The sequence below is a fragment of the Cavia porcellus genome, unplaced genomic scaffold (assembly GCF_034190915.1).
Source record: "Cavia porcellus strain 051 isolate PalLab524CR breed Dunkin Hartley unplaced genomic scaffold, mCavPor4.1 scaffold_26, whole genome shotgun sequence".
Classification (NCBI taxonomy): domain Eukaryota; kingdom Metazoa; phylum Chordata; class Mammalia; order Rodentia; family Caviidae; genus Cavia; species Cavia porcellus.
The window spans coordinates 4,104,145-4,129,516 of record NW_026947509.1 but is presented as its reverse complement, the minus strand read 5'-3'; the positions used below and the strand labels follow the sequence as shown (position 1 = coordinate 4,129,516).

General features: G+C 55.3%; 1 protein-coding gene across 5 annotated transcripts in view; it reads left to right on the top strand.

Moving 5' to 3' along the window:
* Cnih3 (cornichon family AMPA receptor auxiliary protein 3) overlaps nucleotides 1-25,372 on the top strand; it is a 65,335-nt gene that overhangs the window by 22,733 nt on the left and 17,230 nt on the right. For 2 of the 5 annotated variants that reach the window (XM_063237529.1, XM_063237533.1), the window contains 2 exons: nucleotides 15,386-15,454; nucleotides 18,460-18,507. In XM_063237529.1, the coding sequence (XP_063093599.1) occupies nucleotides 15,386-15,454; nucleotides 18,460-18,507 (117 nt within the window). Of the gene's footprint in view, nucleotides 1-6,164; nucleotides 6,734-15,385; nucleotides 15,455-18,459; nucleotides 18,508-25,372 lie in introns of those variants that run through there. The other 3 variants (XM_063237531.1, XM_063237534.1, XM_063237530.1) reach the window with 2 other exon arrangements.

Genomic DNA, 25,372 nt, shown 5'->3' with positions numbered 1-25,372 from the left:
CGCACATGTCCACGCGCGGGGCGGGCGCAGGCACGGCTGGCGCGGAGTGGAAGCATGGTCTGGGGACGGACGAGGGCAGGAGGGGAGGACGGGACGGAGCAGGGCGGGACTAAAGGCAGGGCAACCGGCGGGACAGTCCCTCCCTGCTGGGGAGACCCTCGGGGCGGTCAGGGCAGCTGCGGGGCTGGACGGAGGAGTCAGGGCGCTGGCTCTGAGGAGGTCCCTGCCCCACCACTCTGAGCTGCGTGGCCAGGAGCTGAGAGCAGCGTCCCAAATGCAGCCTCTGCCCATCCAGCCTGGCCTGCCTGCGGTGACCAGGAGAGATCCAGCATCTGAGTCTCAGGGACATCTTCTCTAAGAGCGGCAGGCAGTGAAGACCCGAACTGGAGTACCAGGCGCCTGGCTGGGTCACCTCGCTGTTCTGAGTAGTGTTTGTAAAGTAAAGAGGTTTGTCTTAAAATAGAGCTCAGCAGCTCAGTGACAGGCACAGTGACAGGACGGGGAGGAGGTGGCAGTGGGGGAGGCTTTGATAGTCACTGCTCCCCCACCTCTGCAGCAGTGAGCGAGGACCCTGAGGCTCCCGGTTTCCTGAGGTCTGAGGTCCACAGATGATGGAGCAGCTGATCTAGGGGCCAGGGCCGGGGAGGATCAGGGCTGGAAGACCCATCATACAGCCTCAGGAACTGCTTGGTCCTCACCATCTAGGGAAGCTAGGTCGGGGGGGGGGGGGCTGTGCAGAACACCCAACCTTGAAGTTGTCCATTGTTAGGGAAAAATAGGACTTTACCCATTTGGACTACGGGAATGCGGGGTAGGTCTGCAGAACAGCACCCAAACCTTTGCTGCTGTTTTAAAGGAACTTTCTCAGCTTCTCTGGGTTTGAGCGCTGTTTGCAGTCTCGAAGGCTGTTGGGGAGTCAGGGGGAGCACCGCACTGTCCCCTGTGTTTGGGTCTCCAAGGCAGCTCTGAGCAGCCTGCCCCGAGGGACTCTCGCTCTCTGCAAGGAGATAATGTATAATTCAAGAATAGGTTAATTGACGGGGTGCCAGGGCAGCTGAGCCGCCGAGTGACACTAGAGAGGCAGCCAGATGCACCGTGATCTGCGCATCTCGTCCTCCATCTGCACGCAGCCAGCCCCAAGGCCTGAGTTGGGTCCCGTCCGGCAAGATTCCTGTTCTCGTTATAAAATGTGCTTGTGCCCCCATTCAGGTCACAGCCCGGTCTCAGGGCTCAGGAACAGCCCAGTCCCACTGCGCGGATCTCCTTCCCAAGCAGTGCTGGGGGACTGCAGCTTCCTGGCTTCAGGGTGCACGTGTGTGGGGGTGTTGGTTACACGGTGGTGATTATCTCTCTTAAGCTGTGTGGGAGCTGTTTTGTGTCAGATGCGTGTATTTTCCTGGCGTCTGCATTTCGAGGCTGCTAGGTTCACGCTTGGAGCCTGTGCTGACCCTGGGCAAAGCTGCCCTCTGCCTGCCTCCCTGCACTGAGCTGGGACTCCAGATGCTGCCCGGAAAGGAGCAGGAGAAGCGGCTGCTGGTTAGCATCCAAAGGGACTCCTAGGGGCTCCTCAGGCCACCTCCTCCTTCCTTCCTGGAGCCTCAGCAACTGTGAGCACCTCTCCTTTAGGGCTCCTTTTCTACACTGGCAGTTTATCTGTGTTTGTTTTCAAATGAAACTATTGAAAGCAGCCACCATCTTTGAGTCCATTTGTCAGTTTAGAAGCAATACAATAACACTATGCTTCTCCCCCGAGGCTCTGCACCGGTCAGGTAGGTGGTCTCTTACCTCCAGGCAGGGCTTTGGGTCTGGTAACTGATATTTTGTGGAGGAGAAAGCCCTATGGATCACAGCACCTGGCGAGTGAGGCTCACAGGCCCAAGCCCCTTTTCCAGCGGCAGGTCTTTGGATTTTTTCCTTTGATGTTAGTTTCTGCCCAAAGCATTTCTTGTCATTTGTATATTTTAGTGTTGGGATTTCTAATTGGAGTTCTAAGAATAATGAGACTCAAAAAATTTCACATTCTTTTTTATTTTAAAAAGCAAAACAGAAAAAAAAAGGATAGAAATGACACAGGATTTCAAAAAAGAAGAAAAAGTAGGGAATTAACACTAGCTAATACATCACTGCATATTGTTATCTCTGAACTAGCTGTTCAGGTTACAAAATCTAGTTCCAAAAGTAATCAATCAAACAATGACAGTACAAACTTTCATTTTGATGAACTAAGAGAGATTAGGGAAAACAGGAAGAAAGAAAAAGATTATATGTATTTTCATATTCTTTTTAAAAAGGAAAATGTTTCTTTTTTTAGGTAAACTTATATTTATAAAATGATGCAAGTTCACTGACACTTTTTTTGAAAAAGACAATGATACATAATGAAACAAAATCACTGTAATCTTATCTTCCGGAGAGGACCAGGTGCCTAGACTGTGTTTTAAAGCACTGAGCATGACTGTGTATGAGGAAAGTGCTGTGGAGGTCTCAGACTCAGATTCGAGGAGAACTCCTTGGCAGCTGGTGTGAGGGAACAGTGTTCACCCTGCTGGGAGTGCAGGATGCCCGTGTGGACGCCCAGGTGGTTGCCCGTGTGGATGCTGGTGCCTCCCATTTCTTTGCACAGTATGGACAAGCCAATCCCCCTTGGAAGATCAGATTTAGTCTGTTTATACTTGGGGGTTTGGGTTTTTAAAGTTTTTTGTATCAGAATCACGGGGTTCTGGCAATTTATAAATAAAATCAGTCTCCAGTTAAAATTACCTTGAGCAGCAGCGCTGCTTTGGGTCATTTGAATGGTGACGAGTCTGACTCCACCCAGGGGTCGTTCTGCCAGGTGGTGTTTCTCTGGCTCAGCCTTTCATTCAGTTTCAGGCAGTCAGGTGTGGGTGCTGGGACCTCAGGGAGCACCCAGGTTCTCAGGGTGCCACTGGAGTGACAATGTCTGGTTTGTGTGGAGTGAAGGTGCATTGCTAATAGGAGCCTGCTTTGGGAGCCCCTTTGCAGGCCTTGTTTGGTCTCCACAGTTTGTGCCCTTGTCTCTGTGGCTCCCCACCTCCATGGGTGGTGACCACAGCTCCGCCTGCCCTGCCCTTGGCTCCCACCTTGGGCTCCCCATTGCCACCAGATGAAGGTTGGTGCAGGACACGGGAGGGCAGGGCTCTTTGCTTCCCGTGTCTTCTGGGCCTGGTTAGGTGCTGGTCAAGCTGTGCTTGATCAGTGCTAGCAGAAGCCGCCATGCTCCATTATGATGTGTCTCTGGCTGACAGGGGAGCTCACATCTGCCTTGGCCCTGCTGGTGTCTTGGGCACCACTCCCTGTTCTGACCTGGGAGCCATACCTGGCACCTCCTGCCTCCTCTTTCATGACCTACAGGGCTCTGTGCCCCTCCACTCTGGCGTTACTTCCCCCAAGGTCTGCAAGTCATTTCCCTGGGCTTCCGTCCTCCTGGGGGTTGCACTGCCTTGGGGGATATCTGCTGTTCTTCCAGCCACCGTTTCTGGCTTCAGTGCCCAAGTTTGTTGGTGCATTCTGGTCCCTTTGTGTTGTTACCCGTGTGACCTGGGCTCTGCAGCCTCAGCCCCGACCCTCCTGGCCTGGCTGTCCTGTGAGCCCTGGCCCCTGCACCTCACCACTCTGCTCTTGGCCGAGTCCGCCCCTGCCCTCTGCAGCCTGCCCCTTTCCTGGGGTGAGCCAGCTCTGTGTCACTGACGGACTGCCCGAGCAGGAACGTGCGAGTAAAGGTCCTCTTGGTCTTGCAGTTCTGAGGGTTCCTGCCTGTATGCCCACAGCATCCCTAAGTCTCCTCAGCTCTCTGCCTGGCCCCAGCACCGAGGAAGTCTGTGGTGCCCCTTGTAGGTGTTTACCCTTGTGCCCACTGGTGCCTCCATGCACCAGAACCTCTCCCTCTCGTCCCCAGGTCAAGCACGTGGCATGTGTGGCCATTTGTGCCTGTACAGTGGCCATGCTCCCTCCTCCTCCCACACACACAGCCTGACACACACAGCCACTGTGGCAAAATGCATATAACATGGCTCTCCTGGCCCAGCCGTCTCTAAGTGGACATTTCGGCGTTTGAAGTACATCATACGCTGTGCGACTGTTACCACCCTTCACCTCCAGACTTTCCTTCCTGCTGCACTGAAACTCTGCCCCTGTTAACTCTCAAGTCTCTCACTGCACCTGGTCTGCTGCGCTGGGGACCTGCTGGGCGAGATGCTCAGTGTTCTCTTTGCCTGGCTCAGCCTTGGTGTCAGGGCCTCCATCATCGCAGTGTTGCAGCAGGTGCCAAATCTATTCCTTCCAGGCCCAGTGCTGCTCCCAAATGGTGGCCATCCCTACTGGCTGCGAAATCCCATCTGGTGCACTTGAGATGGGCACATGTCAGAGGAGCAGTGGGGACGGCACCCTGAACATGGGCAGCACCATCCACAGGGCCGGGCCCCAGATGGGACAACAGAAAGGGTGGGTGCTGGTGCTTGAGACCCTTCAGGCCCATGGCTGTGGATGTCGGATGGGGCAATGGGTGAAAACTGGTGGATGGTGGGTGGCTGGGTGCCTGGGTGCCTGGGGGCAAGGAAGGGTGACAAGGCAGCAGTGACGGATATCATTCCATCTGATCACCAAGGAGGACCCTTCTCCAGTGAAGAAGCATCCCAGCCTGACAGAGCAACCTGGACAGAGAGGGAAATGGGCGAATGCCAACCGTGTTGAGGCTGCCTGCTTAGCCACAGAACAGAGAGGCCTCTGTAGACTCTCAGGGCCACTCTTAAGGGGCTTCCAGGCCTCCACCCTTGGCCTGGGCTGCTGCTGCCCCATCCTGAGGTTTCTAGCTCCTGGGACTAAGCAGCTGCTGGTTCTGGGTTCTCTGACCTGCATCCGGCCTCCTGCTTGTGGTCCAGGGCACAAACCTCCCTGCCCAAACCCCTGCTCTTGCTGCCTGCCGGCCCTGCCTGGCATACAGCATCGCTGCATCTCCGGCCACAGTGAGCAGGGACACATTCCTGTCCCAGCACCGCTTCTGGGCCGTTGTGTGAGCACTGGGGCAGGACAGCCCCCCCCCCACCTCTGTGGCTCCTCTGATCTTAGGAGCAGCGGCTCTCTGCCTTTCTCAGCCCTCAGCCACCCCACATTCCTCTCTGGATGCCCGGCATTGGATTAGAGGGTCTGCTTGTGTCGCTGCTTCTGAGTACCACAGTTGCAGACCCTCCTAGCCCCAGAGTAGGTGCCTGGCATCGGAAGTTGGAAGCGGCCCTGAATGAGAAGGTTACAGTGGTGATCCTCCGGCATCGTTGCACACAGCCCCCACCAAGGGGCCCAGCAAGAGGGGTGCCGTGCTTCTGCAGCTGCAGCTGAGACTTGCACCTGCTATCAAGGACAGCAGTGTCCTCAGACCTGCTGATGCTCACACAGGCCTCCCTCGCCCTCAGCTCTCAGGTCCACGTGGGTCCTGCCACCTGCATGGGCACTGCTGTGGGTGGCAGAGAGCCGATAATGCACCTCTGTTCTTGCTGCAGAGCCGGACTGCAGGTTTTTGCTTTGCTGGGACACACTTGGGAGGATGACTTCATTGTTTAGTTTCTTTCAGCTGCCTTACGTCACAAAAGTGGGTTTTATAAAAATTGACCAGATTTGTAAGAATCTTCTCTGTCTGTCTCTGTCTCTGTGTTTCTGTCTGTCTCTGTCTCTGTCTCTCTCCCTCTCTGTCTCTGTTTCTCTCTGTCTCTCTGTCTTTGTCAGTGTCTCTGACTCTGTCTGTCTCTGTGTCTCTGTCTCTTTCTGTCAGTGTCTGTCTTTCTGTCTCTGTCTGTCTCACTGTCTTTGTCTCTTTCTGTCTGTCTCTCTGTCTGTGTCTGTGTCTGTCTCTGTGTCTCTGTCTCTTTCTGTCAGTGTCTCTGTCTCTCTCTCTGTCTGTCTCACTGTCTGTCTTTGTCTCTTTCTGTCTGTCTCTCTGTCTTTGTCTCTATCTCTTTCTGTCTCTCTGTCTCTGTGTCTCTGTCTTTATCTCTTTCTGTCTCTCTATCTCTGGGTCTTGGTCTCTTTCTGTATCTCTATCTCTGTCAGTCTCTGTCTCTCTGTCTCTGTCTGTCTCTGTCTCTGTCAGTGTCTCTGTCTCTGTCTCACTCTGTCTCTGTGTCCCTGTCTGTCTCTTTGTCTCTGTCTCTTTGTCTTTCTCTAGAGTTGTGTGAACCTCATGCTTGCCAAGGCCTTCGGTCTTGTGGACAGCAGCTGCTTTCCGCCATCTCCCGGTTAAGTGTGGTATGGGCAGCTCCTGTGCACTTTCATAGCCCATTCAGATTGAGTGAAACCCCAGTGAGCAGCATGGCTCGGCCACCCAGAAACCATGCCAGGGGCTCCACCTTTGGCATGACTTGATGCTTTCTGGCCGATGTGGAGTCGTGGCGCTGTGGAGCCCAAGGTCCATGCTCAGGGGCTGGTCTGCCAGGAAGATCCCTCCCCACCCACCTCAGAGCAGGCCTCCGGCTTCCCCTCGCCAGCTTCACCATTCATGTTCCTCAGGCTGGCACGTTTCCTTCCCGAGGTGTGGAGCAGCGTCTGGAGCTCCGCTCCTGCACCCCAGCTGCTAGGAGGGTGGCGGGCCTGGCAGGAGGACACTGCTCACCTCTCTGCCTCCCCCTTCCCCACTCTGGCTCCCCGTACAGTGGTGGCTGTGGGGCTGCCATCACTCCACCTCCGTGGCGTCTACACGCAGGCTGACATTTCCAGAGCCGCAGTCGTAGGTATCTTTTCTGTTTTGTGTTCACATGGTCCATTTTGACTGTGGAATTCAGTTTTCCTGCTGGGGGAAAATGCAGGGGAGGAAGGCAATCTTGGCAATAAATTTTCTTCTTTATTGGCAACTGATTCATGAACTCTATAAAAAGAGCTGACAGCAACATAGCCAGCTAGCAGTGCAGCCCAGATGGCCCCTATAGGATAGAGATATTTGTATCTTGGATAAAAACTATTTAAATGTGTCCTGTGTGCCCGTGCAGGCTGCGGTTTGGATATAGTGGACTGGTGCGACAGTGCGGAAGCTGCACGCGTGCAGGGGATGGGAGCCCAGCAGGAGGCGGCTTTCCGGGTCCCCCTGCATGGGGAGAGAGCACACTGGCACTTGGAGCATGGCCTGGGCAGCACAGTCTCACGAAGACATGGAACATATGTCCTGCACTTGTGTCCATCCTGCAGCTCTTCAGGGCCCCTGGCTCTGAGCTCTTCCCAGAAAGATCCTGTGTCCAGTCCTGCCCTGTCTGTGTGGTCCATGGCCCAGGCCATCTTCTCTGGTGAACCCACTGCTGCCTGATGTCTTTGTGGACTTTCACTGTCCTCATTGCCCCTGGATGGGTGTGGACGTCCTCCTGGGACGGCATCTGAGTGACTGTGGCAACAAGTGGGGTCTGAAGGAGTGGGCAGGGCGGCTAGGAGCAGACCCACAGGATCTGCAAGAGGATGCAGGCAGGCGGGGTCCACCGCCATGGAGCGCGTGGAATCTTTGGCCAGATGCGTGGCGATTGAGGGACCTCGCCAGCGCTGGTGTGGCTGACTCTGTGCTGATTGCTCTTGGAGGTCCTGGAGGGTGGCAGGGAGCTGGGTGGAGGCCAGCAGAGCATCGTGCTGACCAGAGAGGAAAGCGCTCAGTCTGCAGCCTTTTCTCTCACTGGCTGGTAGTTTTGGAACCAAAAGCCATGCCCTAGGAAGGCACTGGCAGGTCTGGCGCTGTGGTGAATGGTGTCTTGGTGGGCTTCTCTGTGACCTTAGCAGTGCTCAAAGGAAACTGGACCTGCCCTCCGTGATGGGGGAAGTGACCGTGTTGGCCAGGAGCTCCCCAGCTGGATGTGGCAGGAACGTGGGCGGGCAGGGCCGGCATCTCGCCTGTGGCTCTCTGCAGGTCTCCTTTGCTCCAGGTGCTGCTGTTCTTCAGGCAGGGCCGCCCAGCTGCAGGCAGGCCATGTGCTTCCTTCTTCTGCAGAAGAAGCCTGGAGCATCTGCCTTGCTGGGTCCTGGGCCACTGGAATACCGGTTGTTCCCTTCTTTATGGTGCCCTCCAGTTGCCCAACTGTGGGAAACGGAATTGTGGTTCCTAAAGGGCCTGTGTCCTATTTCCCGGAACCCTGAGTGTGTGACCTCGAAGGTGTAGCTGTTCTGGGTCTCGGATGGAGATTGTTCCTGGGATACCTGCATGGGGCCTAGGTGGCTTTGAGGTCTTCCTTGGTGACTAAGGGTAGTGGATAACATGCAGGTAACACAGCAGCCCAAGCAGAGGCGATGAGACCCAGTTACAGGAGGCTTGAGGAGAGGAGAAGAGAAGAGGCAGGTCTCTCTCCATGGCCTGGGGAGGGACACACCTGACCCCTGCCTCTCAGCCTTTCTCGGCTTTTGGACTGTTGACCTCCAGAGCCGCAGGACAGTGTGTCTGTATCACTGGAAGCTTCTGAATTTTAATAATTAATTACAGCAGCAACAGGAACCCCGTACTACTGTGCAGACACACTTCCCACACAGAGCTTGTTATGTCATAGCTGCTCAATTCACTTCATTGGATGAATGTTGAACCTCAAGGCTGGGTTCACAGCAGGGCCTGTTGGAATCAAGGTGGCTTCATTGGGATCTCTAGACACTTGAGGAAACTTTGCCCAAACAGAGAAATCCTAGACCAAGTCACATGGGCCCTGCATTGCTGCCTAAGCAGCTCTTCCCAGCTGGTAGACATTTCCTGGATTTAGGCCCAGCAGGGAGGCCCCGTTGCACTGCCAGCAGGCTGCTGAAGGAACCAGCGTGAGCTTAGTACTCTTGGCAAGGCCTCCAGGGGCCAGTGTGGAAGTGGATGCAAATCAGTGTGCACACAAGCCCAGCAAGGCCAGCCATCTCTGCTGCTGGGGTCTAGCTCTGCACGCTGTGGGGCTCACTGTGGCATGCAGGGTGGGGGACAGTGGTGGGAAGGGCTTCTAGCTGAAACAGACACAGCCAGCAGTGTTCCCTCACAGATTGGCTCTCTGCTCCCAACTACGTGCTCGCACGAGGGCCGTGGAGGCTTTGTAGACTGCCTGGAAGGAGGGCGGGGAAGATCATGACTGAGAAGACCCCTCCATGCCCTCACAGAGCCTTGAAAGTGCTTTTGGGTATTGGCGCCACCTCCAGGCCTGGTAAGAGCCCCCAAAAGGAAACAACAGACCCCAGGGGTCCCAGCAGTGAGATGGATCCGTGTGCACCAAGGCCCTGACGGGGACTTGGAGTCTGTGGAGGTGGGAGTGAGGCGAGAGGCTGGCGAGCCTGAGCCCTGGGCGGCTGCCCCTGGGCCGGGTTGATCTGGTGGAAGTCTGGTGTCCTGAGTGACAGCGAGTTAGAGATTGGGGGAACTGGTGAGCTCCCCCGTGCAGCAGCTCGGGGGGGGGGGGGTGTCTTCCCGACTCCGTGAGCAACCTGTGCTGAGGATGGAGCTGCAAGGGAGTGGTAGGGGTGCCACACGGACCCGGCCCTTGGATGGGTGAGTGCAGCCTGTGTTCCCACTTATCACCCAAGTACGACGCACGCCATGGGATTAGATGCAATCGCATTGCATGCTCCCTTCCATGTTTAAGAAGCTGTGGTTTCTTTCACTTCTCTGATTCCTCCAGCCAGGGGCACCATCTCCCTGCCCAGCCCCCTCTGTCCTCTGGGCCATCATTACTGGTGCCTGCCTTCCAGTGTTTTTTCCTGTTTCTGTGACCTTAGGCACAGCACACTGCCTTTCTGGGTGTGTCTTGTTCATGGTTTTAAATTTTCCATATGATGCTTTGCTCACTGAGTACTGGCTCAGGGAGTCTCTCTGAGTTAACTGGCTGAGATCTAACTCAAGGCTGCGTAAGGTTCCCTAATGTAAGCGAATTGCGGTTTATTTTATCTTATGGTTATTGTTGGAATCTCTGTTTTTCCTGTGTTTTGCCACTTCAGACAAGGTTTTCGTGACTGTCTTTAACTAGTGATGCCTTTAATTTGGGCTGGAGGCTCAGATGGGATTTCTGGGTGAGTATATATCTGACTTTCCTCTTTTTCTCTCTCCACGCCTCTTTCTGTCCCTTCCTTCCCTTCCTCTCCTCTTCTCTACCTCCTCCTGCTCCTTCTTGCCAAAAATGGTCTTGAACTCTGATCCTCCCTGCTCAGGCTTCTGGGTAGCTGGGATCACAGGTGCACCACTGTGCCTGGCTTAGGTTTCCACCAAAAGCTGGTGCTACCAGATTGCTTCCTGAAGGCTGTGCCTGCTCGAGTTACTGCTGGCAGTGTGTTACAGCACTCATCATACTAAAGCTCATTTCTGGTCCATTAGGCATAGGATGCCCTCTCCTTTGTTTCCTCACTCGTCTGTGAGGCTGAGAACCTTCCAGTTGCTGAGTAACTGGACATTCTTGAGAAATAGGAGCACTGGCCTGAAAGTTTGACCTGGGTGTTTGGGGCTTTGCAGGATGGTGGGTGGGGACCTGTGTGCTGCCCTTCCCATGTGCTGCTTCTGGCCAGGTGGGAACAAGGACGTGGTGGCTCACTGGACTCAGGCCAGCAAGGGCACTTAAGGAGAGGTCACCATCCCAGGAGTCACATGGCATGGGGACCAGAGCAGGCAGGACCCAGCCTCCTGGAAGAGCTACCAAGAGCTTGGTGGGTGGACATGTCCATGCTAGGGTGCCAGACCCTTTGCTGGTTGGTGGAACAAGGAGAGGGAAGGTGGGAAGGTTTAGGGTTAGGGGTGGGGTTTTGGTTTAGGGTGAGGACTAAGGTTTAGGGTTAGGTTTAGGGCATAGGCTTAGGGCTAGGTTAGGGTTAGAGTTTAAGGTTAGGGTTAGGAGGCAGGCTTAGGGTTAGAGTGGGGTTTTGTGATGTGCGTCTCCCTTTCAGATGGTAATGAATGTGGTCCCCAGCCTGTGGGCTGCAGTCACAGCCTGTGTGCCCTACCCTGCCAGCTGCCAGGAACTCATCTGGCTCAGGAAACCCATTTTGCACCAGAAGGTACGCAGGGCCTTAAGCCAGCTCTCAGTTTCCGGACTCTGCCCCGATGCCCTTCCCAGGAAGCTGTATGAGCCCATGGTGGTGTCCTTTGTGGCAGTGCAGCAACCTTGCTTGTGTCTGCACAGGGGCTCAGCAGCCCCTGTGGTGGGGGCAGAGGAGGGTGCTTTCATGGTCGTGGGTAAAGAGGGCTCCCTGGGCGTCTCGCCTCCCTTGCTGATGAGGCCTGAGGTTAGGAGGGCACGCTTTGTGCCCACACAGTTCAGGAGCCACGTGTACTCTGACATAGATGATCTGTGAGGTTGCATTTTCCTTCTCATTGTTTGGTTGACTGTGTCTCAAATCAGGAAGGCTCCATTGTGAAAATGCCTGTAGTGTATTAGACACTGTGCCTGAAATTGTGCAGAATGTCAGTTTCTGGTCGCGGCTTGTGCAGCAACAGTGCTTGGGTTTCAGGAGTTCCTGTGTTTTCACCGACGGCGCCCGCCAGTTTCTCTCAGGTAAAGGCGAATATTTAGCCACTGGAATGGGGCACGAGCCCTCCAAGTCTTTCTGGCTCTCTGAGAGCTGCCCCAGTTGTTAGGAATCAGATACTGTTGCTACTTAGTGTACTGTCTGGTGCTGGGCATCAAACCCTGGCCCCCTGCCTGCCAGCCCTTACTGAACCCTTTTACCCGACTCCGAGAGCCAGTCCACCCTGCTGAAGGCCAGCTGTGCATCTTGAACAAAGCCAACCATGCTTTTTTTGGAACCTACGCATGAGGATGGTAAATTATTTTTGGGTAATCCAGGTGCACACCTCCTTGTTACAGAGCCTGTCTGTGTTAAATAAACAGGATCTTCTATATGCTGATGGCATAGGTTTTTCCCTTCCCTTTTTCCTTTGGTCATAACTGAGAGCGGCCTCAATAGGTACTTATTTTAGCCATAGTCTAAAACCTAGTGCTAAAAGAAGAATCAGCAAATGTTCTGCAAAATTTAATTGGAGATGTCCAATAATGGCACTCGGAAGGTCACTTCCTGTGGTTATACTTGGGGACTCACTTTGCAAAGAACTCATCCAGAAGAGTTCATTAGGAAGCTGCTTTGCTTGAAACCAGGTATTTCACAGCAGCATTGCTGGGATATTTTTCTCTTAATACCTCTGCTGATAACTGTGCAGCTGCTTGAGCACTTGCTTGGACATCTTTCTAGGCCAAAGCCATTCCTGTCTCTCTGGTGTGGAACACGAGTCTTGGGCAGCCCCCCACAGAGCTGGAGTATGTCGGGGACGTGGGAGGCACTGCTTGACTGGCCACTGGGCATTGCTGGCCCATGGAAAGGGACAGTGTCCACTGAAGGGGTCACTGAAGAACTATCAACAGGGGTGGGCCAGGGCCAGTTCCCCAGAACAAAAGGTGAAAAATGGGAGAGGCTGTTGCAGCCCTGGGCGTGCAGGGGTTTTGGAAGGGGATGCTGCCTGAACCTCACAGGTGCTTTAGGTAGCTGGGTGTCTTGGAAGCAGCTCTGATGCCCAGAGGAGCAGAGATGCTGCTTCCCACTGGAATGGGGCACGAGCCCTCCAAGTCCCCGTCCCCTGTGGGCCTGACATGGTGTGGCCTAGCAGAGCAAGCAGCTGGAGACTATCAGAGGCAGCCTCCCCAGGAGGGTGGACAGGCACAGGACCTGGGGCTGAGGTGGCCACTTCTCAGCACTGCTGCCCACTGGACATCAGGCAGGAGGACGAATCCCACCTGGATGCTTCAGGAGTGATGTATCTCAGTGTGGGCCCAGGGCCCCAGCACCCCAACCTTGGGCTTCTCCAGCTTCCTCATTGCCTGATGTGAGGCAGACCCATGAGACAGAATTGCAGAAACACTCAAGATGGAGTTGCAGGCTGCCTCCTCCGTGCAGTGCGCAGCAGGGTCAAGGTCCTGCTGGTTTCCAGCCCAGTGTGCTACTGTGGGGCTCCGGCCCAGGGTCTAGCGCCCCCTGCTGTGCACTGTGGTGATGCAGTGCTCTCTGTGGCTGTAAAATAACCTGAGGCTTGGGTTTAAGTCACAGCACTGAGGTGGTGGTGGTGGTGGGGTTGTGTTGAAAGCAAAATTAAAATTTCAAATGAAAGCCTGCCAAGACCAAGCAGACATGTTCGGACAAACCTGATAATAAAGCATTCCTTCCTTTGTGTAAGTGTGTCTAACAGATGGCTTTAACATGTAATTTGAAATGTTCCTTTCTGCAACCCCTGCTCTTACTGCCTTTGTATAACTTACGACCTTGCAATGCGACTTAGAATGTAACAGGACATTTCTTCCTCTGTGTAACCCAGCTTTGTGTAGCTGATGGCCTCACAGTGTAACCTAAAATGTTTAAAGTCCCTTAACAACCCAGATGTCACCCAGCCTTCCAGTCATAAAGCACTGAGCCTGCCTCTTCAGCTCCCCTTGCCTTCCCATAAAAGTCCTGAAACCCTGCTGGGCAGGGTCGACTCTTTGGGAGAGATCCCAGTCAAGCCCACCAGTGCAATAAATTGCCTCCTAAACCCCAGTGCCGTTTCTTCCCGTGTCTGGTCTGTTTTTCCTAACAGTGTTGCCTGTGCTTTCTCATGTTTGTGCTGGGCCGGGCCGGTGCCGCTGCTCTGAACTGCAGCCTGATCAATACCTTGGGTGAGCACAGTGACTGTTTCCTTTATAGCACTGTCATTCTGTCGTAACTGATTTGTTTCTCAAAATTTCAGGCCAGCAAGTCTGACTCTGTGTAGCCTTTGTGCTCTGTGTGTTTCTTGATTTCTTGCTCTTCTCTGGTTTCCAGTATTTCACATAGTTTTAGTAAAACACTATGTTAGTTTTCCATTTTGTAACAAAATACATGAGTCAGCCGTGATGGGGAAGGGTTTATCCACCTCAAGGTTCTGGAGATTCGGACTGTGGTTAGCGACCTGCTTCTCTTGACCTGTGTGGCAGGGCAGCGTGCTGTGGCAGGTGCGTGGGGCGGTGTGGTGTCCTGTGGCAGGAAGTGTGGGCAGGGTGGCGTTTCGTGGCAGGAAACGTGACTGGGGCTCCTTGCTTCTGGCCTGTGGCATTGAGGGCTGTGTGGGGCCCAGTGCAGAAGACATGATGCCTGTGCTGTTCCAGTGGCCCCATCACTCATGTGTGACAACCCCTGTCACCCTCCCTGTCCAGCTGTCACCTTGGCCCAGTGGCTCTGCGGGGTGAAGCCTCCCTGCCTTTCACACCCCTGGCCAGAGGTGCAGGATGCAGGCTGCTTTGCTTGTTTCCTGAGGAGCAAGGTCAGCGACAGCAGAGCCCACACAGGGGATGGCAGGCCTCTGTGTCCTGGCTGTGGGCGCGGGCGGCCATAGCCTGCCTCCCTCAGTGCTATGGACCATGGCCTCTGGCCGCGTCCCTGGCCCTTGGTGCCTCTGCATACGACTCTTTCCTGGACCTTCTCCCTGGGGCTCTCCCTGTCAGCCTCCTGGTCACGCGTCCTCGGCTGTGGTAACAGCTTCTGGAGCAGTTCCCAGCCCCCAGCATGGTACCCACCCTTTTCTGGGGTTTCCTGTCTGTACCTTCAGCATCTTCCACACCCTCGCCCCGACTGTGACACCTCTGCTGTGTCCCAGAGCCACGTGCTGTGCCAGCACATCCTGGGGGCCTCAGGGACTCCACACACTCTTCTCATGCTCTGGGCATAGTGTGTCAGAGTCCTATGGACCGTGTGGGCCTCACTCCTGTGACCCTGAGAGCAGCCTTCCTCCCTCTGCCTCAAGGGGTGGGACTCTGGGCTGGGTCCCCTCAGGCTCGGAGTGGCAGGGATGGGAATCTGTGTCTGGGTTGATCAGAATTTGTCACAGGCACTTGGGGCCTTCAGGTAACGAAGCTTTGTTCAAAGCCAGGTGTGGCATACCACAGGAAGCCAGTGCAGGACAGACTGACAGAGACGTGGGCTGCCAGACAGAGTAGGGCCAGTGCTCTTCCTCAGCATGGACCTTGCCTTGGGTCTGCTGCTGGGTCCTGACTCATGCGGCCCTGTAGACATGGCTGCCTGTTGTATTGGTGAGGACGGTTCTCTCAGGGAGGAATTTATCTTCCCTTTGTGTGGATGACAGTTGGGTACATAGCGTGGGAAGGACAGGGCACCTGGGATCTCAATGGCATGGGGGCACAGAGCTTGGGCTGGCTCACTGCAGTGTCTGCGGTAACGGAAATGGGTTACTTGACAGCTAACAGGTAGATACAGGCTTTTGGCAATTAAGATATGACTACAAATTGAAGTTTAATGAATAAAAATTTAAATCTAAATAGCCACATCTGGCCAGTGGCTATTGTCTTGGCCAAAGTGAGCTCTAGAGACCAGAGTGAGTCTGGGCGGGGTCAGCGTATTCTCCCATGGGAGGTGCGAGAGCCGTCCTGATTCTGTGGCTCTGTTGCAGATAATCGCCTTTGATGAGCTCAGGACAGACTTTAAGAGCCCCATCGACCAGGGCAATCCTGTTCATGCGGTAAGTAGGGGCGCTGGGAACAGGAAGGTGGTGTCTTCATAGGCCACCAGGGCTCGTGAGGAGGCGGGTGAGGGAAGGGCACTCCTGCCTCTCTCCTGCTTCAGGTCACTGAAAGCCATCCTGCCTGGAGGCTGCTGGGGCCTGAGGTTCCCATAACTCAAGGGAAGGGTCTGTGGCACTGTGTCCCCAAAACCTGGTATCACTGACTTTTGGTTCTTGTCCCCGATGAAGAGAGGCCCCATGTGGCCTGAACTCTTTTCAGGTGCCATGAGCAGCACCCAGGTGCAGCATCATCTGCCCTGTACCTGGTGCCGGGTTTCTGTGGAGGGTGGGAAGTCCCCAGAGCTCCATAGTCTGTTCCTGTCAGGTGGTTCCATCACCGGCCTGCATCCCTGTTGGGCGGCTCTGTGCCTGAGGCCAGCTCGCCTGCCCTGGGGAAGCTGGTGTCCTGCAGTGGATGTGGTCTGCTTCTTACCTGGCTGGTTGGTCCTGCATGCTGCTCTCCCCTCCATCCTGGCTGTGTCCTAAACCTGTGGGGAGGGGCTTGGAGGTCTGGATTGGGGAAGTGGGGACATCATTTCTGATGGGGGTCAGAGGGTGTTGGCTATTTGTTTTTGTGGTCAGTGCAGCCTGAGCTCCAGGCCAGGTCTAGCCAGGTGATCAGACAGGGCTTTCCAAGCATGGGCCCACAGCTAGGTCTCCAGCCGTGGCTCCTGGATGTTGGAGCTGCCCTGTGCCATGAGGTCAGAGGCTGTAGAGGAGCACAGGCCCCGCCTTCACAATGCCAGCACCCTTGGAGGCAGACAGTGGCACTCATCAGGATGGGGCCAGCGGGCTTCTCTGCAGCTGTAGCCCCTGGAGAAGGCAGTGCTCTTGAGGAGGCTCCAGGTGACAATGGGTGGCCAGGCCTCCCTGTCGCTCTCTGTAAAGCAGGGTTAGTGTCGAGCTGTGACTGCTTTCATTTGAGCTTTGAGTTTACCACCTGCAGTCCTCACATCAGCCCTACCCAGTGGGCTTCTTACCCCAGCCCGCAGCCCAACAGCCCTGTGTCTGTTGCCCAGCAGCACAGAGCCATGGGGAGGGAAGTCGGGACCTGACCCCAGGCCTGCCAGACCCCCATGCCTGCTCTGACCACCTGCTCACTGCCACCCTGTGAGAGACTGGATTTTACAGTATGATGCCCCTTTGACTCCAGTCTTTGAGTTTACTAAACAGAGCTAAGCCCTTCCCTGTCGATTGTGTAAGCAAATTTATTGCAAGTTGAAAGTACCTTTAAGGTCCACCTGAAAATTCAGTGTGTTTCACAAAGGTCATAAGCACTAAAATCCATGTGATTGCCATCTGCCAGCCTTACCATACTTGTGGGAACTCAGGTGCACAGTGTGAAAGAACTTGGCCCGGCATCCTGTGTCTTCCTGAATGGTCTGATTTAGCACCAGACTCAAACACCTGGCCTGTGCCACCTGCCAGGTGCAGAGCAGTCCTGGCCCCCCAAGAAATGCCCCATTTCAGGATGTGGGGAATCTCCTTCCTCCCCTTGCCTGGGTTCATGTCAGAGGCAGCCCATGGGTGCTTTCTGGTTTGATTCCAGAGTGAGTGCTGGCGAGAAAGTCTGCCTGCCACTCTGCCTGCCCTGCACCTTCCTCGAGGTGGCCAGAGTGGTAAAAGCTTCACATTTTTGAGGGGCCAGTCCCTAGGGTACAGGATGAGAGGAGCCGTGGAAGCGAGTGAGAGGACAGAGCCTGCAGCTCAGCAGTGGGCAGGGCTCTTTTCACAGGAGGCAGTAAATGAACATATGTGGCAGAGTGGCAGGATCTGGGCTCTCCTTTTCCCTTTTCTCTTTTGTGGTGTGGTGTGTGTGTGTGTGTGTGTGTGTGTGTGTGTGTGTGTGTAACTCAGGTCCTTGTGCATGCTGGGCAAGTGGTTCTCCACTTGGCTCTATCCCGGCCATGTGGTAAAGCTCCCAGTGCACCTGCCCTTCTGGTACATTGGCTCCTTAAAGAGCCTGGACCTTCTGTGCCCAGTGTCTGGGGGTAGAAGCCTTGCGTGCTGCGGGAATAGCACAGCCCCAAACAGGAGAGCGCAGAGCCCGAGTCTTAGATGCTGCTCCTAGTGGCAGTGAAATGCTTTGGACCTCATTTACCTCCATGGAGGATCTGGAGTTTGAGTGAGTCCCTTCTTGGTACTGGCTCTGTACCTGGGACAGTGTGGTCACAAGCGCTTCTGACCTGCAATTTGCATTTCTCAGTTATCAGCAAGCCTTGATGGATTCTTTTTTTCCCTCTTTTTTCTTTCTTTCTTTTTTTGGTTGCTGTGTTTGGGATTGAACAGGGACCTTGTGTATGGCAGGCAATTACCCCCATGCCTCATCCCTGGTTCCCATTTAGAATTAAGGTGCACTGAAGCTCCAGATACCCTTAGACCCTCTGCCAGACCCTACTCAGGTTGAGCAGCAGAGGGCTATCATCTCCTCTCCTCCCCTTTCCCTTCCTTTCTCCAGCCAGCCTACCCAGTGCTAAAGCATGGGAAGTATCATTCCCCAGGGGCAGTAGCTTGCGGGAGAAGGAGCATGTGTGTCTCCTAGTGTGTCCTCCTTGCCTGCACGTGTATGTGCATGTGTGCTGTGTGTTGAGGAGGATGGGCCTGACTTCCAGCTGCGTGGACACTACTTGTCCTGCTGCAGGAGTTGCTGTCTTCACAATTCAGCTCAGGGGACATGAAATGTCCCAGCCCTGGTCCCCTCCAGAGCTATGGGGACCTCATTATCACTCTGTGTCCAGCAGTCCTGTTGCATGGTAATGAGGCACGGGAGACAACACAGCTGTGTCTGTGTGGCTTTAGGAACTGCAGCCCTGCAGGAAAGGTGACTGTGGCTTTAGTGTGTGGAAAGAGCTCCCTTATGAGCAGTGACAGTGCTAGGTGGCCGGAACGCCGGGGACCTGTGGGAGATGCTGGGTCCCAGTCCTCTCCCTAACCCACTCTCTTTCCTCCCCACGCTCCTGCAGAGGGAACGGCTGAGGAACATTGAGCGCATCTGCTTCCTTCTGCGCAAGGTCAGTGGGGACTCTTGGGGCAGGACTGGCCATGCCCCAGGCAGCTGGGCAAGGGAGCATCCACTGCAGAGTCAGGAGGATGCTGATAGGTGCTGGTGCTGGCTGCAGCCTGGTTCCTAATGGTGATGAGCCCAGAATGTGTGCTGACTTCCATGGAGGGCTCTGCTGGTGGTCAGCCCTGTGGTGCAGGACTATGGGTGTCAGGCCAGGTGACAAGGTGCCCCCGATGCCTCAGCTGCTCATGGGGGAGTCCCTCATTAGTAGAGGCATGGGCTGTTCAGTGTACCCTGTGCATGGCCTGCCATCCTGCAGTCAGGAAGGGGTGGCCACAGTCCTGGGTGCACAGGCCCTTGGAGGGAAATAAGCAGCGTCCACAGCTTTGACCTGAGGACGTCGCTGACCTCCCAGGCCCAGGGAGACCTCCTGCCAGCCTGGGCTATGCCTCACCCTTTCTGCCTCTCTTTTCTCTCTTTTGTTGATATGTATTTGTGATGCTTAATAAACGCGTTTGCTGTGGGAACAGGCATGTGTACACGGGCGTTTCGCTCCTTCCTGCGACCTTGTCATTGGGAGCCAGAGCTCAGTCAGGCTGTCACTCGCCATCCTTGCTGTGTGCCGAGAAGTGCAGCATGCTGTGCCCCATGTCTCGCCTGTCCCAGTGGAGATGTGAGCCCGGAACTGACACACATGTGAAGACACGCGTGGTCTAGGTTGCAGAGGGCTCAGGTGACCCACCCTGAGGTGAACATAGAGCTCCTCTGTGCAGTGGTCATGGCCACAGCCTTGGGCTTCCTTGTGCCTGACCACTGAGTGACTCATGCTGACTGGGAGAAGGAAGTGCAGGCGCTGTCCCTGGCCTCCTCAGTGCCGTCCTGCAGCACTTTATTCTGCGAGTGTCCAGAGTGCTCAGGACCCACGTTTTTCCTATGCGTTCACTCTTCTTGTAGGTCTGGATTTTAAACCAGGTTTAGCTTGGAACTGTGACCATTTCTGGCCTGAGAGAACTCCAGCCAGGTTCTCCCTTTCCTCCCCTGCAGGGGTTTCCCCTGTCCTTCCTTCAGGGTACATTTCACTTTCCCCATGCTCTCTGCCATGGAAAGGTACTGCTGAGGTGTGCAGATTCACTCCCACACCATCGTCCACATCCTGGGGATGGAACTGGGGGTGCCCTGCTCTGAGCTGCACCCCGGCCCTCTTCAGTTTTATTTGAAGACTTGGTCTCATTAGGTCGCCCAGTCTGGGCCTGAACTTGCAAACTTCCTGCTTCAGCTTCCTATGTAGCTGGGATTGTAGGCAGAAGCACTGTGTCTGGCTCAGTGTGCAAACTTCTGCTGCTACTGCGGCCTGCCAGTACCCTTGAGGCACACAGTCCCAGGTGTGTGTCTCGTGGTAACCTAGGTGGGCAGCAGGGACTGTGCCCTTGTGGACTTGTCCTGAGGATTGGATGAGTGACCCACACATGCAACTCCTGAGGCCTCCGAGGTACTGACATCCCCCACCACTTTGCTCCTGCCTGAGGCTTCACCACACTCCACTCTCTGCCCCTGTACAGAGCTGGCGAGGTGCTCTGCCTGCCTTAGGTGACAGCCATTGGTGTACCTGATCTCATCTCTCTCTCTAGGCTCCTGAGCTGTGACCACATGGGGTGTAGGAGGGTTGTGGGTCTCATTGGCATCACCACCTTCAGGAAGTGTCCTGGACCTGGTCTCCCAGCTCCGCTGTGATAGTGGCTCTTGGGAGAAAGGAAGAGGGTGCAGAGTGGATCTTCCAGCTCTGGTTCTGCATCCTCTGCGAGCTGTCTGGACAGCAAGGCACTGGTGTGGATGCATGCTTGGGACTTGATTTCTATGTCCAGGGCCCCAGCTTCTCCCCAGCACCTCCCACTGAGTTATCACAGGCTGGAGGCCAACACAGCCCTGGGCTGTGCAGCCTGCATGGTGGAGGATTCCATGGCCCTCACCCTACCCTAATCCTAACCCTAGCCCCAGTTCCAGGATGGCTGTAGGAGAGGGCTTTCCTGCAGGCCAGAGATTTCACAAGAATAGAGAACTGGCTTCTCAGGTCATGTCTGCTGGCCCCGAAATCTGTCTTTCTGGGGACAGGAGGAGTTCATGCCTCTAATCTCAGGCACAAACTCATGGCTATACCAGCTTTGGGCTGGACTGAGTTGTTTGGGTGGAGCTCAGTGTCTGATCTGGGACTTCCCTGAGGACAATAGTGGGGTCCCTGGTCCAGGCCACGATTCCCTAGGTGTTTCTTGATCCCAATGGGTTTTGCAGCACTGATGGGTGGAAGAGCCCTTGGGGATGGGGGAGTCTCTGGCCCCTTGATATGGGATGGGCCTAGTGAGGGGTGGACCTCCCCTAGGAGGGGGATGAGGTGGTGGGGGCACCATATTGGACACTGGGAAGAACATGATAGCTCAGAGACCACAGGAGCCCATCTGGCAGGCACCCATGCCTCCTCCTGTCCAACCACACCCCTGAGACTCCCTGCCCGCTCCAGGGATCCAGACCCAGGCTGGCAGGGCCACGACCTTTCCACAGAAGAAGTGGGTCTGGCGCTTCCCCAGATTGTACCCTGCTGTGTCCCAGGAAAATGATGGTGTGGGACCTGGCTTATTGAGAGTTTCAAGAACTGACCACAGATCTTTCAGCCAGATCTGGGCTCCTTCTGAGCCAGCACCTGCAAAACCTCACAGGTTGCCAGGCCTGACACTGGCCCTGCCTGTCTGTGACCTTCGCCTTGTGTTCCTGTGTTCTTTCTGATGCAGAGTGCAACTCCTCTCTCATTGATGTGGGCACTGCTGTGGGACAGATGTGTCCCCAGAAGTGGGCAGGTGGGTGCATGTGAGGCCACTGAGAGCCAAGAGCCAGCTGCAAGTCCAGTGTCCCCGCCCCTTGGATGTGCGAGCAGGTGTCACTGCATGGGGTTGGAGTGATTCATTATAGAACGTTACTATGGCAGTGGTTGTATTAGTCAGCTTTCCATCACTGTAACAGACTGCCTAAGGCCATTAGCTTGTAGAGAGGAGAAGTTTATATTGGCTTAAGGTCCAGTGGCCTTGTGGAGGACAGCAGGTCATGGCAGGAGTGTGTGTGTAGCATTCATACCTCACAATCCAGGAGATGAGCGAGGAGAAAGAGGCCAGGTCCTGCAGCCCCTGTAGGGTACCCCAGCACCTTCAGACTGCACCTCCCAAAGGGTGGGTGGGGAACCTTTATTTTCAACATGGGCTTGGGGCATTCACCTCCGAATGAGGAAGAAAGGCTTCTTTTCTGAGTTCTGTGCCAGAGTCCAGACTGTTGCTGACTACAGATTTGCAGGTAGTCAATGTTGAGCTGGAGAGGAAGCTACAGTACATGAACCTACACCTCCAGGAAGCCCAGGATGCTTGCGTGCACACCTTGGCTGCATTGGGAAGGATGTGAAGAAATCGTGACGATGGCGCCTTCATGCCCATGGGTGCTACGGGCCCCAGGGACTGGAGCTCTGGTTCGTCTGGCTGTCAGGCATCTTCCCTTGGGCTCTGGAGAAGGAGTGCTTTAACCAGGAGTTACATGGTGGGAAAGGACTCACACAGTGCAGAGCGCTGAGAGAAGCCCTCTGAATGAGGGAGGATCCAGGTCAGGGTCCCCTCTGGGAGGTGTGTGAGGCGCTCTAGTTTGACTGCTGGATGTCTTTAAAAGACTTGGCTCTTCCAGTCTCTTGAACAGTGCTGTCAGGCAGTGGCTGTTTGCAGCCCCACTGAGCAGATGAGGAAATTGAGGCTTGGCGTGGCTGAGGCTGTGCATGTACCCTGGCTCTGATGCAGGTCTGCATGACCTGAGTCCATGCTCTGTCCCTGTCACAGGATGTGCCTGGCTCTCGGGCCACGTGGGCTCCTGGAGGCTCCTTTCTAGTGCTGTCCCACTTCTTATAGGATCCTTCAGCCTGAAGGGGATGCTTGCGGGAGAGTAAAAATATCCTGGAACAAAACTCGGAATGGGTCCAGACACCATGTCTCATGTGTAATTCATTTTCAGACTTCCTGGGGCAAACTCCTTGTCAGTCAGCGGGAAGGGCAGACACTTCCCTTGCTGCATTGCAGGAGTCCCGTAGGGTCATGACTGCAGACGGAGGCCAGGCTGGACAAACAGATCCTGCACAAAATCACTAGCTCTTCTCTCACATCTGGGCAGTGTTTGGCCCTTTCTTCCTGGGTCCTCTGTTACCGCAGCTTATGACAACTGTCCTTTCACTTCCTCCAAGTCCCTGGCCATCCTTGAGGTCTGAGGGGCCCAGGGACCTGGGGTGTAGACCACACTTTCAGTCCTCACTGAGTTCGTCTGTGTCCCTGGCTCTGTGTCACCCTTTCATCTACCCCCAGGGCTGCTCCCTCGGTGTCCTGGGAAGATGTGGGTCACTCTTAAGACACCTGCAAGAATCCTGTTGCCCAGGTGCCATGTGGTCAGGCCCAATTCACTATGGAGGACTACAAAGGCCCAGGTCTCAGGGTGGACATTCAACCCCTGGTGCCTTCCTGGCATTGGAAGCCATGGATGTGGGAGTCTGCAGCCTGGCATCTGTCATTAGTGGAACCACAGCTCCTCTTCTTGTGCTTAGAGAGAACTCTGCATGTCTGTGGAGTCATGTTCAGAAGGCTCTGCTGAAGTAGGCCTGGGGGATCATACCAGCTGTCATCCCAGAAGCACCCATGGATACAGGTGGAGAAGCAGTGGAAGTGCTGGTGACTGACAGGGCTCCACCACTGTCAGGCATTTCAGTGATTCCATGGTCCTTGGGGGAGTCACAGCATCACCCCTCCAAGCATCAGAATGGGGAGAGAGAAGGGTGTAGCCTGGTCCAACCACAACCACACCTTGGAGCCCGGCATACACAGCTGGGCACCAGGGCTTTGACTCCAGAAGGGACACCCAGGGGCTTGCAGGACTTGGTGTCAGTGGAAGTGTGCAAGTGGGGTCCTGTGCAGCCTTGCCGGCCTGGAGAGGATGAGAGGATCTACGTGTCACCGGGCAGGATTCATGTGCACCCTCATGTACAGTCTGGTGTATGTGCATGTGAGGGTGTGCCCTGCCGAAGGACACCTCGCCTGCCATGTCCTTTCCCCGTGGAAGGGCCATGTCTCTGCGCTATCATGCTGGCTCTGCTTGCAGCTCTCCCAGGATGGGTGTCTAGTTGGGCACTGGCCTTCTTCGGCCAAACCTCTGTATCTGTGAGGCCCAGCAATGGACAAGAAGCTGCTCTGGACTGGCACATGGGCAGAGCAGCTATCACAGGAGGGAAGCAGCCCTGGTCCCTGCTGTGTCTTCCTCATGGTCAGGGAAGCAATGGGATTGCTGACAACGATCCCCATTACAGCACAGGCCTGGGGGGCGGGGGGGGGAACGTGGCAGGGGCATTCTGTGTGGTGAACATCTCCACCGTGTCCACTCAGGACATCAGCATGAGGTAGCATCCTCAACACTGGGCCCTGCGGGAGCCGAAGGAAGGTGTGAGTATGACAGCACTGTCAGTGGGATGCTTGGAGCAGATGTGCATGGTGCGTCCTCCTCTGAAGGGTAGGCGCAGTCCCGGTGAGTCATGCTTCTTTAACAGCACTGGGGCAGAGCCCAGGGGCTTTGCACTGAGCAATACCCAGCCCTTTTTTATTTTGAACCAAGGTCTTGCTAAGTTGTTAAGTTGCCCAGGCTAAGCTCAAACTTGTGATCGTCCTGCTTCAGCCTCCCAGAATGCACCATGATGCGGGTGTGCCTTCACATGCTCCTGGTGTTTCCAACCAAGGCAGTGCAGCTACTAATGGAAACCAAGAGTGGTGGACGTTGATTTCGGATGTTGACAGAGTATTTCAAACACAAATGTCCCAGATTTGAAGGGACACTGGGTGTGTGCATGTGTGTGTGTGTGTGTGCATATGTGTATATGTGTGTGTGCGTGCACGCATGTGTGTAATGCAGCATTTGATGTGGCACTTGCTCCCCACAGCCTGAGGAGCAGCAAGGGCCTAGGTCATGTCCCATCTGCTCTCAGCACTCTGCCCAGAGCACGTGTGGTGGTGACAGTTTGCTCAGGAGTGCAATGAGGACAGGCTCCGAGGTGACAGCCCCAGGGCTCCTGTGCCCAGGGTGTCTCTCACATGCCCCACTCCGCCCGTGAGTGATGCGTCCCTGCCCCTGCCCTGCCTGATGCCTGTCCTGGCCTGGCCAGTGCGTGGTTTGCAGAGCTCCTGCCCTGCAGATTTGTGGAGCTTGCCTGCTGCCACTTCTGCCCACAGCACCGGCCGTTGCCCCGTCTGCTATTGCTCTCGTCCCTGGCCAAGCTGCTGTCATCCCCGCAGCTCCTCTCTCCTTCCTGTTAGGAGCAGGTGGGGGGGGGTGTTCAGTGAGGGCCCCATTTCCATGTGAGCACTGCTGGTTGGGGACAGTGCTGCCTAGACAGATGGCCACTGTCCCCGGTCCCCAAGGCTAAACGTGCATGGTTGTGGTGTGCACAGAGTGAGACCCTCTGAGGCCACTCCTGGGGTGGCCAGGACTGTTCCCAAGCACCTGCTGCCATTGCAGATGAAGCTCTGGGATGAGGGATGGCTCCTATTCGTCAGGAAGAGCCGGGCTGTGAGCTAAGCTGGGAGGCTCCTTGTGATTCTCTGGGAAGGCCTGGGAAGGGACAACCCAGCAGTGGGGATAGTGTGCAGAGGAGGGGTGTTGGCTGAGGGTAGACCTCATCCTGATGGCTCTGTCCCCGGCAGGGCCACGGCCTCAGAGGCTGCCTGTGTCTGCAGAGGTGCTGATGGCAGAGTGGGTGACACAGTGTCACTGTTGAAGCTGTTTCTGTCCATAAAAGGCCCTGGAGGGTAGGGCCAGGCTGC